The sequence below is a fragment of the Dreissena polymorpha genome, chromosome 12, assembly GCF_020536995.1.
Source record: "Dreissena polymorpha isolate Duluth1 chromosome 12, UMN_Dpol_1.0, whole genome shotgun sequence".
NCBI lineage: Eukaryota > Metazoa > Mollusca > Bivalvia > Myida > Dreissenidae > Dreissena > Dreissena polymorpha.
The window spans coordinates 66,166,737-66,181,406 of record NC_068366.1 but is presented as its reverse complement, the minus strand read 5'-3'; the positions used below and the strand labels follow the sequence as shown (position 1 = coordinate 66,181,406).

At 34.6% G+C, this 14,670-nt stretch overlaps 1 protein-coding gene across 1 annotated transcript in view; it reads right to left on the bottom strand.

The window, feature by feature from the left end:
- The window catches only part of LOC127852682 (photoreceptor-specific nuclear receptor-like), a 32,591-nt gene extending 20,772 nt beyond the window's left edge, over positions 1 to 11,819 (bottom strand). Inside the window, exon 1 of the mRNA XM_052386632.1 lies at positions 11,603 to 11,819. Coding sequence (XP_052242592.1) covers positions 11,603 to 11,819 — 217 coding nt within the window. The remainder of the gene's footprint in view (positions 1 to 11,602) is intronic.
- Between the last annotated feature and the right edge of the window lie 2,851 nt (positions 11,820 to 14,670).

Genomic DNA, 14,670 nt, shown 5'->3' with positions numbered 1-14,670 from the left:
AGTAGACTGTATAAAGTGTGTGCGGCATAAGCATTCAGTTTTTAATAAATATCCAATCATAAGACAATATTATGTGATGTTAATTTTATTGAAATGACTTGATTTTGACTAAAGCCATATTTATGTGTTGATTAAATACTGTGAACTTTAGTCATGAAACCGTCGAAAGCAAAAATCTTTTTCATTGCACCATTGTTAGTTTCTTCCTTCTATATTGGTAGTTTCAAAAAATCGATGGAGACTTAACATTGAAAAAAAATTATTTGGCCTAATTATCGAATATTTTTGTTAATTTTTTTTTAATCTGCTTGTGTATATTGCCATATTAAACTTCTAAACGATCATTTGACGTCTGAAGACCAAAGTTTCTAAGATAACAACAAACAGCTTTCATATTTTTTTCCAAGTCATATTTGATGACGTCACACTGCGTCTTGGTGCGGAAAAGTTATTCAACTATTACAACATCGGACAGATGCTTGTCATGACGTGATATTATAATTTTCGACACGATAAATTATGTCTATATAATTTTCTAAAGTCAAATGTATATGTAAGCGTACACGTGCACAATGGATGATAGTTGAAAGCGTGTCATGTTTATCGTTCACATAAATGTTAGTTAGTCAATCTTTAATTTGTTTATAATGATGGAGACGGTACAGAATCGCAATTGTTCAGGCAGGCATACAAAAATGCCACACCATCCAAAAAAGTTTCTTCGAAAAATATCCATGTTCGAACCAGCGCCGATCGAGACAATAAAAAAGTTTTATTTTCGATTTCATAGACCTGTCACTAAATGGAATGACAAAGAAACCCTCCTTAATAGAATACGTAAGTCGCCTAAATAAAGCTAACACTTTGCTTTTCAGCGCAAAAAATACAGCCATTTTTATTCGGTAAAAGAGCACGCATTATCATCATCATCATCATCATCATCATCATCATCATCATCATCATCATCATCATCATCATCATCATCATCATCATCATCATCATCATCATCATCATCATCACCATCATCATCATCATCATCATCATCATCATCATCATCATCATCATCATCATCATCATCATCATCATCATCATTCTTTCTTCCGAATGTTCTTTTCATTACCTGATACACGCTGATATTATTCTACAAATTGGCAAGTAAATACATACATAATATTAAATATTATATAACATTAATATTAATACATCCTTAAGCATGCTGTTTTGTATTTCTGTTCTTGCATTTCTGATATATTTTTATATTTATCTATTCCACATGTAAAGACTTATAAGTGTATGTGTGTTCATATTGTGTTGTAAATGTAACTGGGTTCACATCAAAGCTATCTATTTTACTATACGATATTCTTTCTGTCCGCAATAAATGCATTCATTTAAAGTAAAACCTTTCTTTCAATAGTATGTATCAAATGTTCTATACGAAATTATGTATGTTCGACACTTACCTTGATGTAAAATGCTATTAAACTCGCTCGTGCTCGGTGACTCTCGTGCAGTCTGGTGTTGATCACGAGGTGAATGTTGACGGGCACGTGAAAATGCGGACACCTCGTCGCCCATAATATCCCCGTGCATATCATGCCGCGCAGAGGTTTCCATGTTTAGAGAGCTTATTATTGAACTTAAAGAGAAAATAAGTTCCTCGAAAGAAAACGCTGCTAAATTACTCAGTTAAATATGCTATACAAACATTGTATATTTATTTACTCGGTTTCAAAATTGTCTAAATATATTTTTACACCGCAAGTGCTAAGAGACAACACAAAGTGACAAGATAAGGCTATAAGTGACAGCGTGGCTGCATCAAATATTTTGTCATCGAGAACGAAGATGGCGTTAAATTAAATAAGCTTGCTGTCTCCGCCCATGCGCTGTCGACGACTTGCCTATGTCAACAAATCGCCACCATAAACACACCCACTTATTGGCGCGCGATTTCTGATCGTGCGAAGTGTCGTCTGCTCAGGAAGATGTCGTCTGCAGGAACGAGGATCGATCCGCGGATGCTGGCGTGATGTATTGGTTTCTACTGATTATGCGAAACCGTACACTATATTGACGGCTGCGGTCGGTACCACGCGTCTCTGCAATTGGTCTATACATGGCGCATTCATAAGATCTAGTGTTATAATATTATATGTGCGTTTCGATGCTGATGAGGTCCATTCGCATGGAAGCTACATTATGTGACAACCCGAGATGTGTCACAATAGCTCTGATTATTTATTTATTTATTTATTTATTTATTTATTTATTTATTTATTTATTTATTTATTTATTCATTCATTCATTCATTCATTCATTCATTCATTTATTCATTCATTCATTCATTTATCCATGCATCCATATCCATTCATTCATTCATTCATCCATTCATTCATCCATTCATTAATCCATTCATTCATCCATTCATTTGATTTATGTTTTTGTCTTTGTTGTGTGTGTGGGAGGAGGGGGGTGGAGGACGGGTGACAGGATAAAATACCATATTTCGTTATGGTGATTAACATCCAAACATACAAGAGCTGAGAATGGGAATCGAACCCGGGTCGTCAACGCGACACGCGAGTGCACCGAGCACAATGCCAACCGCCAGTCCAGTAAATCTGTCTATATAATAGTATTGAACATAATTGGGATTTATATACGCAACAGAAAGTTCAACGTCTAAGGATGGAGAACTCCTTAAAAAGCAAGTTGAGTTATCCGCCATTTGGCTCACACGCTCATCCAGGTAACTGGAGACGGTCTGGCGTACATAAATATATGTTGTGTGTAGGTGTATTTGCAATTGTCACATGTACAATATACATCCTAGTTCTGGCATTGAAATATTGGCTGATATTTTTTCTCCAACTGAAGTCATAAGCGTGCAACTAGTCAATACTGATCCCTTTATCTTTAATAATATAGTTATAAAAAAGAAATGCATACATTTGCAAAGAAGTATATACATTCTTCATCCAAAGTATTATTAGTTCCTGATGCCACTTGCATTGGGGCTAATACCAGATAGTATAGAAGAGCGATAGTGTCATCATTAGTTACATTGTAGTCTCTTTCAAAACTTATGATCAATTCCTACAACCAGTTACTTGCAAAGGTAAACGAAAACTGCCGTTCTTATTTCGGCCGCTCACCACTATAAATCATGCTGTCGCGACCATAATTAATAGAAAACACCTTTCCGGATAGATATGCCATGATATCCGGCGCCCGGTGCGCCACAACAAGCAATCTATTAACACCGCTCATTTCCGCACTGTCGCGCTGAGATTGCCGGCACGTGGCGGCTCGTGAATTGAGAATGATGGAGAGCATGTTTTAGCGCTTTGTGTGTCATTTTATAATAATCGACGCCGGTTATTGGTTTAAATACTCGTGTATTTTGTTCGGATAGCGTTCATTCGCGTGTCACGATTTATCCGTAGGAAATAATTGAGAGATCTGATAGTGTAATTTGTACACGGACACGGTTATAACGAAAATACCAAGTTGAAATGACGACGGGATGATTTAATTTATATCGGAACATATATTTATTATGCCAGCATGCTAGTATACCATAACGAAAATATATGAAGCTTAATGTTCTAGCCGCTTAATGCGGCTTGTTAAACGTTAATACATTGGATAAACAATTGTATACAAATCTTAGTATTAAAAGCATTCAAATACCTGGTTTTCTCGAGTCGTCCCGTCAACATGCTTGTCAAATATGTTATACATATACAGCAGTTAATTCTGAAAATCAACTAATTTCTAGGCACAAACAAATTGTTCTTGTTATTATGTTATTTTTCAATATTTGTAAATTTGAAAAAAGATTTTAGGTTACTTTAGTTTAAACCACAATTCATACCATAATGGACATAGGTAAGTGTTGTTTTTTTTACTTCATAAAACATGAATAACGACTAGTACATGCCAAAACTGTTCAGGTATAGATTTTTGTTGTGTCAGAGGGGCAACCCTTGTACTTTTTGTTTGATTTTGCCTCTAACCTGTAAATGACACATGTATTGCATTAACAAAATAAACAGTTTAATAGTTATTATTGCCTCAATAAATTGATCAAAATTTTTCTAAGTAACGAATGAATTTGAGTTTCGAGACTTGTATGCGACGTTTGCACGCCTTTTCTATCCCATAGAGTTGCAGTTAATAGCCTTCGTAAAATATATTACATACTGTCTATCAGCGAAAGATACAAAGATTCTAAAGATACAAACTTGATGCAGACGCTGGTCATATGTCGCACCGGGGTACCGCTTTCAAATGTAACAATACGAATACAAAGCGGTTGCTCGTTTCGCAGTGTCTTTGATTGAAACATCCGCAATAATTACGATGTTTAACCGATTTCATCTGCGTCTGACAGCAACAAATTGTTTTCCTGAGAACGTATTCTTTGATTTCTTTGTTCCACGAGATCCCTATTTGTTTGAAGAATAACGACCGCGAGTTTCAGAACTGATTACAAAGAGGAAAATTGGTTATATATTATTATTTTTTTGAAATGGTACGACCTTCATCAAGAATTATAATCGCAGGCAGGTCAAAGCAAGTTTACTTTTGCGAATTCCGAAGGGATTTCTTCAATGTTCTGTGATCATTATCTTATATTACATAGTATATGTGCTAGTGCAAATGCAGAGTAGGGTTGAACATATAATAATATATAATAATAATCACTTTATTTTCCGAAGGTAACTCATTAAGACCACACATTGATACAAATTCATGCAAACAATTTAACACTGGCAATCTTATTTTCAATGAGGCCTTCAAACAACTATGGTTTATTAACAGAAAGTATTTAAGAATATAAATGTATTGTTGATTACATTTTCCCATATGCACACACTCTAACGCACCCGCGCACACGCGCGCACACACACACACACACACACGCACGCACGCACGCAGTGCAGGAAAACGAAAGGGTGATAACCCCGCCCGCCCGCCCGCCCGCCCGCCCTTAATGGACATATGTATTTCTAAATAAACGGTTACGATGTAACATTACTTTTACGTTTGTAATGTTGCAATAATAAAGTCGATATTAATATTATTTTCACTTCGTTTTTTTAGTCCATGTGAGATGGGATCTAAACACGAACCGATTCCTTTACGAGAAAGTCGATGAGTGTATTTTACTTTAAGCCTGAAGAAGCTAAGTTTTCTTGATTATTTTGTTTCATCTTTTACTTCATTGGCGTCGCACTGAAGTGCGGCGACTAGTATGTAATACATTTTTTTCGCTTATGGGAGGAAAAGTTATTTTACGGATGAATGTATATATTTTTGTTGTCAGAATATCTTGCATAGTGGAGATTTTTTGTGTAAATTAGTGTAAATAAGTACTGCATTTGTGCCTATTACATTTACTTCAACATTTATTGCCAATAATGCAAAGCTAATTGTTTTAATTAATAACTGATCACAGGGACTGGGCAATAATACAATATCACAGGGACTGGGCAAATACGCGAACCGGTGAAACTTTCTGGTTTTGTATAAAAACAAAACTGTTTTGTTCCACTATCCAATTAGTATCTTAGTTACTAATAAAGGCGCTATAGAGGGCGAAGCGCGACACGTATGATTAATTGCAATAATGAGTCTTGATAAAGGAAGCAGCCGCTTATCAATGAGGAGCACCATCACAACACCCCAGTCTCATTACTATCAAGTCCTCCTACAGGTTTTTTTTAAGAACCACATATAGAAGGCCGCAGGCCTGATCCGTATCTTGCCAGTGGTATGGACCCTTTGGTATGGACCTTTAACCCCGCTCACTATCCAGCGTTTAAACTTCTGGGTTTACATTTAAACCGACTATTAATAGCTTATTAATATCGTAGGTAGAAGGCGAGTTTTCAAGCGGTTCCGTAGTGTAGTGGTTACACGCTCTCTTCCCGTCGGATTATTATTATGAAACTACAAGTCATAGTAAGGAGTACAACCACGTCATAGTAAGGAATGCACACATCATTATCATGAACTACTAGTCATAGTAATGAAAGCAACCAGTATTATCATTAAACTACAAGTCATAGTTAGGAATGAACCCATCATTATCATGAAACTACAAGTCATAGTAAGGGGTGCACTCATCATTATCATGAAACTACATGTCATTGAAAGAAGTGCAACCAAGTCAAAGTAAGGAGTGCAATCATCATTATCATGAAACTACAAGTCATAGTAAGAAGTGCAACCAAGTCAAAGTAAGGAGTGCAATCATCATTATCATGAAACTACAAGTCATAGTAAAGAGTGCAATCATCATTATCATGAAACTACAAGTCATAGTAAGAAGTGCAACCAAGTCATAGTTAGGAATGCACACATCATTATCATGAACAACTAGTCATAGCAATGAATGCAACCATTATTAGCATGAAACTACAAGTCATAGTTAGGAATGCACCCATCATTATTATGAAACTACTAGTCATAATAAAAAATGCACACATCGCGAAAGGAAATTAGTAGTCACTTTTAGGAAATACGCTAATCGTTATAGTTAATAGCACGTCATTTAAAGGAAAGATTCCAAAATAGTAAAACATCTGGTCATAAGTAAGAATTCAAAAATCATATCACAGGGGCCACAAGACGAAACGCAGATTATATACATCCTATAAACGAGTCCACATCTCGTAATAAAACATGCGCTAATTATTTTAAACACGCTATTTACCTGAATAAAGAAAGCACTCATCGCACCTACGAAGGAACACAATACAATTAATACGGTAAACATGACAAAACAGAATCATCTTCTCATAATAAAGAAATCCCCTAAAACTAAACAGATGCAGCATACCAAATAGAGACAGAACACGTGACAAAACGGGAATCACATCACCATTGATATAAATCATTATTATAACAATTTCACCGTTCATAATTAAGAAAGCACACATCGTTTACAAACAAGACGCAGAAATGTATTTTGCACCCAAAATAATTAATAATATATGAAGAAAACGCTCCTCATAATAACTAATGTGTACATCGTAATATAGATAGCACATATCATAATACGGAAGTTACACCCCGTAATAAAGAAAACACTCATCATAAAACAGAATGTTAATATCAAAATACAGAAAGCAAATCATCATTTTAAAGAAAATCCACATCTTAAAAGCGACAGCACTGATAATAAAGAAGAATGTTCATATCGTACCGAAGAACGCAATCATCATTACAAAGAGGGCAAACATAAGGATAAAGAGATAACATACTAAAATAAAGAAAGTGCCTATCATAGTGAAGAAAGCCCATACCCTTATCATAATAAAGAACCCACATCAGTATCATAATAAAGAATATAATTTTTAAGGAACCACTTATTATAAAGAAGAAGGCACACGCTAGTATGTATTGACCAAAAAATAAATAAATAAAAAACTCACACATCATTATAAAAAAGATAAACATAATTATAACGAAAACGCTCATCATTGTTTTGCATTCTATTGCTGTCGTACAAAGTAAATCATACTTTTATTCGTGTTTTTTGTTCCTCGTATCGTTCTCAAGGTCGTAGTTTGTCTATTTTGTGTTGTTGTAAAAGCTGAGAAGCTATTGTAGGATGCCTTTACCCATGTATGCCCAGTGGACTCTCCCATCTTTCTAAATTGGATCAATTTATTTCCAAAATGGGGCATGTCTAGTAAATTTATTTCTATATTTAGAATATTTCTTACAGAAATTCCTTTAAGCAAACAGCGCAGACCCTGATGAGACGCCGCATCATGCGGCGTCTCATCTGGGTCTACTCTGTTTGCCAAAGCCATTTTCTAGACGCTAGGCATAAATGGGTTAAGCGGGTTTCTTGCGACCAACTATTGTAACCAGAAAATGTGACCGTAGCGAGAAATTACACTTATTAACTGAACACATAATAAGTAGGGATGGGACCGAATATCCGAATATTCAAATATTCGAAAATCGGTCGAATATTCGAATCCAAAGTTCATATTCGAATATTCTATTTTTATGCAAAGATACTCCCAAAAAAGTTATAAGTTCATGTACAAAGTCGCAGTTTTGGTTTCCATTATAAGTCATTGCTTTGATAACAGGTACCATAAATGAACGAGATGATAATTGTCAGACGGGATGGTGTAAGATGAGGGACCAATCGTCGATTTACTATCAATTCATAGTTATGCAATATGTACAAACTATTTTCTGAAAATCAGTCGAAAATTAAAGTAAATGTATGTAAAACATTTACGTATATTGATAAACATTAAAAATCTGAGTTTTGACAGGTTTTTCAACCTCAGCGGTCAATTGTATAAACAGTGGTTAATATTAACTTTAGCAACTTGATTAACGCAGTTATTTACATGGTTATGTTACCGCGATATCATTGTATTTGTATAAACCATGGTTACTTCGTTGTAACCTAACTGTTGAAATTTGTATACTTACCACATTAAAATTACCAACAATGCAACCCTGAAAATGACGTCGTTTTCGCGCAATTTGTCAGACGAACATTGTCCAATATGGCCTCTGATTCTGTCACAAAAGAAATAAGCGAAAAACGGGAAACCCTTTAGTGACCGAGAGGTGGACGTTTTTAAGAACTTAATGAAAGAAAATCTTAATAAACTCAAAGCAAACCAAACCTGCCACTCGTTACCTAATAAGTATTGGACACCATGCTCGTTGTAGTCAGAAACTTGGTTCAAGACATTATTTAAAGTCCCATTAACCCTCAAAATCAACGAATATTTCTGTAAAATATTTCGTAACATAAAGTTAACCCATACAAAATCATTGTTTTTTAAAGCAATAGCCAAAAACGTGAACGCTAGATGTGGTCTGGTACCATAGATTTAACAAGATACATTGTTACCAGACCACATCTAGCGTTGAAATTATGGCTATTATATACGGAACACTGATTTTGTATGGATTAACTATATTTTACGAAATAACAAAATATTCATTGATTTTGAGTGTTAATTGGGCTTTAAAAGGATCTGTCTGGTTATGATGTTTACGCATTGAATCGCAAAACTCATTAATTTATCGGGATGATATAACTATTGTGGTTAGTCTACTTTAGCGACACGGTAATTCACATGGACCGAAGTAGGGTGCAACGAAGCAATACAACAAAACGAGCACATAATTTTTAAAATATATTGTCACAATATTTATTATCGAATTCCGGGTTAATACAGTTTCATGCTTTTATACATAATTTCACGAAATTTATTATCGAATCCCGGCTGTATAAAGTTTGAAGCAATAAAAGTGTGCGTTTTGCAAGATAAAATCTATATTTGAAATATAAAATGAGTAAAATAGACATAAAATGATTCTTTGGAACGAAATCACTGGCAATGAGATTCAAATTAACTGAAGTTTGTTTTTAAATAGCTAATATGTATTTAATGTTCATGCCATTAAGCATTAAATATTGGGGGCTTAAAATGATAACTTCATTCGTTTCAAGTTACCGAATTAATATATGTAACATCACTAAAATTATGTTTCAATTAAGCTTTATTTAATTTAATTCTTACATAGTTGATAAGTCTACTTATTGCTTTGTTCACTTAGCTTACTGTACCTTATACATATTGAAGAGTACAGAAAACAGAACATTGTTTAAGCATTGAAAATGCTGATTTTTTCTCGCGATTGGTTAACCTTAAATCTGAAATGCAGTCTAACAGAGCTGTCTACGCCTAACATACCGGTAATGTTGCACTCGAGAAGTAGAAGTTGGTTGTCAATAGGGGGCAATAAAGGGATTAGCGATGGTAACTTTTAGCCAGACGGAGCTTGAATAGCGAATTTATTTGAATTTATAGAACGTTTTAACGAATATCTGGACAAATGGTCTCATATCGGGACGCTGGAACAATCACCAAACTGGCGGGACTGTCCCGTCGAGATCTGGCATGTATGTTTAAATTCCGTTATTCATATATCAAATCAATGATCATCTAATCAGAATTTAGTTTCTCAAATCTAAACCAATTAAATCGATCTTAAATGGTTCTTTATTCCCGAAAAATAGCGAAACCAAAATCATAAATATTATTGATGGAAAATAATCCAGATCAATTATAAGTATTGAAATAAATAAGAATTACGGTAATGTGTTTTCCTGAAATATCTTACATCTAATGAAACTAAACAGTATTTATTTAAAGAAGAGTATAATAATCAGTGATCTTTAAAAAAATATATTGCTCTATCTGTTTTTCAAAGCTGCACATAAGATACGATTTATAGTGGCATTTGTGGCAATCAGGAATAGTAATTAGCTCCGGACGGTCATAAATTCGGACATTTTAATATAAGGTTTAAAAATCGAGTATTCGAATATATTCGAATAATGACAAACGAATATTCGAATATCGTTTCCAGTATTCGTTCCCATCCCTAATTATAAGCGTTTAATCACATGTTAGAGATTTCAGTTTTTTAAACGGCATTCATTCACAAATATGCATACAATGTTAACAAAATGTTAAATGGAATAACTTTAAGCAAGCAGACCCTAAACAGCCAAACAGAAAATTAACAAATTAGTATGTATACCTCACGCGGATGAGTACATTTATGCATAATTAAAATAATGCTAATTGCGTCATAGTCACGTGGTATTTTCGCGCAGCACAGTAAGCCATTGAGAATTTGACAAGTAAAAACCTATCAACTATCAGTCAGCGATCACCCTCCATGACGTTTTAAACCGCTTCACGGTTAATATCAGCCAACTCTCTGTACTAATTTTCGAGGTGTACGAATAACAGGAACAGACTATTCACAGATTAATAAGAATCCCTCACGTTTTAAAAGCACACTATACACGCAATCAATAGCGTTGGTTTTAAATCATAGTAAAAGTAATCGACTTACCGGTAGTTCATAGAGATTTTTTAAAACCTCAGACAAAGGGAAACGTCAGCTGCACAAACACAGACAGGATACACCATCTATTGAATCAACGCTGCACCAACATTTATGCGTTAAATTGGTATCAGTGCTTTTATTATTGTAAAAAAAAACACAAAATTAAAAAAAATAGTACAACATTTGTGTTAAAATCAATAGCACGTTGGAACTTTAGAAGGCACTTTGCGGTTAACCAGACTTTGGTGTTGAACACCGTGGATTGTGCGTTATTTTCGTTGCTAGTGATCATTAAGTTTCACATATTCCTTTTCATCGCTTTACTTTTTATCCTCACGTTTTATTTTGATGATGATGTTTATGTTGAATAATACGAATGTCGTTATTTGGTGTTGAAGACCGAAGTCAGGTTTACACCACACTCCCTCTGATTACACAGTGGAAAACAACTTCCTTCAACATGCTGTTTTCATACGTTATAAAGGAGTTATGCACGTGACCTTGTTGTATAACTGATAATATAAAATCAACCTTTTAGCGCCAAATGTTGTTATTGTTTCTCCTTTACCCCTAACGAATAAAATCTTTGCATTTAAAATGACTGTTTATGAATAAACTATTTTAGTACATATAGCACTATTTTCTTGTTCTTTTCTTAAGGTTTCCGTTTTTTGTTTACCAGACATTCCGTATCGGTGGTCAAAGCCAAAGTGAATCGCCTGTAGACCCGCTCGTAGTATATGGAATGTATGAGCCTCGTCATTCCGCGCAGTCTGGTCACGAGCCACTCTGTTCACTATGCAAGGTGTCGTGGTCTCATAAGCGGACATGTAGCTCCCCACTCGACTTCGCGGTAGCTCAGACTGGTCTGTAGCTACGCTGGTCGCATATGGCATAAGACCCTTTGTCACAAAACGCGGCCATATTATACTCTCATCATCGATCGAGTTATTAGTTCAGGACACTTGGGATCTATCCCATTCAACAACACACGACACAACACAAACTGAGACTCCACCTTGGAGCGAACATTTAAAAAAATGGTTGTTGAAACCCGTTTATAGGTAACTGGATTTTTAATATATTGATAACAATACAGTTACTTGTAATACATATTAATCTCATAGCTCGTCTATTAAAAAACTTAGTCGTTTAATAGATATGTTTTTTCTCAAAGAATCAATGCCTACCATAGAATAGAACAGAAAACTACAGTAGTTACTCTTCGAGGCGAATTGAAATTCAGCCAATAGTGAATTCGCTCAATCCATGAGTATACACAACATTTCAACACGACATCAAAATGGCATCTTCAACTTTTATCTGAACAAACTGAAGGTTGAGAAATGGAAGTTGATGCAGTCATACAATTCGGGTTTTATTGGCATAAATAGTTTTTTTAATTTCCGGTGTTTGAAAGCCATCAACTTTGTATAAGCGATTTGATTGTCGCTTCATTTAAAGAGATAGACGTTGAAAACGAAAGATTTATCCGTAATTTTCAGTAGATCTCTTTGAACAAAGAAATATGCAATCGTTTTTAAGTGCGTTATGTTTTTAATTAATCGACATATTTTATTTAAAAACAAATAACCATTCAGCATGTTTATATCAATGGTAAATCCAACTATTGATCCTTGGATATTATCCATATGTTCTACAAGACGTTTTACAAATAGTATGTCTCAGTTTAACATTTGCATGCGCTAATCTGCGACGACATTTCGGCCGAACCTGGATTTTCGTTTAGAAAAGAATTCTTTAAAACGAACATTTCAAGAAAAAGTATTTTTGATTGCCCAGAGGTCCGGCATGCCTTTAACCAATCGAAATTTGACATGTTTTTTACTTACCGTTCAAAGTCGGTGGGGGTCAAAGCCGGGGTGGCTGTAATTATTTTGAAATATCATGTAATATACAACATGAATGGCCGATCTACCAGTCACCAGCCTGTAATATAAAAACTAGCGAATATTATTTATGTCTCTCCTAATTTAAGCTTTAGTGTATACTTTTTTTTATAGTTCAGACCAATAAACACCATTCGCGTGCACTAGTTGTTTTTACGTGTTGAATTAGATTTCACGGGCTACGTGAAAACAATATTTCTTTATTATTAAAACTAATTGCATTTTATTTGTGAAATACATATGGGTGTTAATTATTTCATAGATACTTTTGTTATTTTTCTTACAATCATTATGCGAATATGCTTCAACTAACGAAATGTCGTTAGTTCGCTTACCGATGTTTTTGGCGTCCCATCCGAAAAGACGTGAAGTGTTGCTTGTCACTATCAATATCATTCCGAAAATGTATAACTCGCAACATGTGTACCCTATTGGCGTTGGTTAAGTTTGTATGAGTAGTTTTAAATTACATCGTTTCAATTTCCCATCAAAACGCATATCCAGATAAAAAAAAACAGTGAAATATTTCACGCTGGGTATGCGAATACTTCGTTGACGGATGGCACTTCACTAACAGAGAACAACAAAAGCCACGCGCGAGAGGTGAGTTCTTCAGCTTTTTTGTATTTATGTTCTGTTTATTTGGTTTTTAGACACAGAACATTGTTTGGGTGATTAATGGTATAGCACTTCGTATTGCGAAGAAAGAAATTCGCGGAAAAACGGTGAATTATTTAAAAAAAACACGATAAAATTCCATCGATAATCAGCATGAATTGAATGATCAGTACATATTTTTACAAAATAAACATACTTGGAAATAAATCAAGAACGTGCTTACTATTCGAAATAAAAGATCAATATATCCAGTAATGTTACAACATGTTACATTTTAGTTTACTAATGTTTTTGAGAAAATTCAAATGTTTTAAGAGTCGCATGCACATTTTTCATCTGCACTTCGTTTACCGATCATCTAAAAAACAATGGCACTTCGTTTCCCGACATCTAGGCACTTTTTTCCAGATATAACACACTCGTTTTTTTGTGAATCAAAAATGCAGAGAATTCGCTGTGGAATACTGTTAAAGTAAGCAGGCAATAAATAAAAATGTATGTACTTAGTACGCACATAAAAAACGAATTACCGAAGCATGTTCTTATCCCTTTGAAATATGATAATGATTTGGTATAAATGTGAAAGATAAATGTTAAACAAATTGGATATGTCTAATGAGTAAAATCTATATGACAATGTATTTTAAATTACGTTCAAAACGGTTAACACTTAATACGGATCGACCGACCGACAGACCGACAGACAGACAAGTTCTATCCTATATAGCACCCTTAACTTCGTTTGTGGGGGTATACTAAGTACTGACTCCATAATATGACATTTTCACATTTTATGTACGCATTCCTTTTTTCCAGAATCAGTTGTTTTTACGATTTAATTTTACCCGTGATTCTTTAAACTCAACCAATACAGTGATTTAGGGTCAGGTGAATCGCACTTCGAGCAAACGTTAGCGTTGCGTAAAGGGAAGTGCTCCCTATAAGCAGGGCTCAAAATTAAGGAAGTTTTACCATTCTCTTTTTAATTTTGTTGCTACGCATAAGTATCGTCTTGATGATGCGATTCAAATAAGCACAACCGACATAGGATTTTATGAAGAACAAATGTGTATTTGCCTCATAAAGACCCCTTCACTACCGTTATCTAAAGCCCTGCTATAAGTAAAATTAAACACGATTGTGTTGATCCGCATTATCCGTTGTATTTTCATTTCTCTGAATCTCAAGTTACCAATAAAAAACAAGTTCATTATGTACA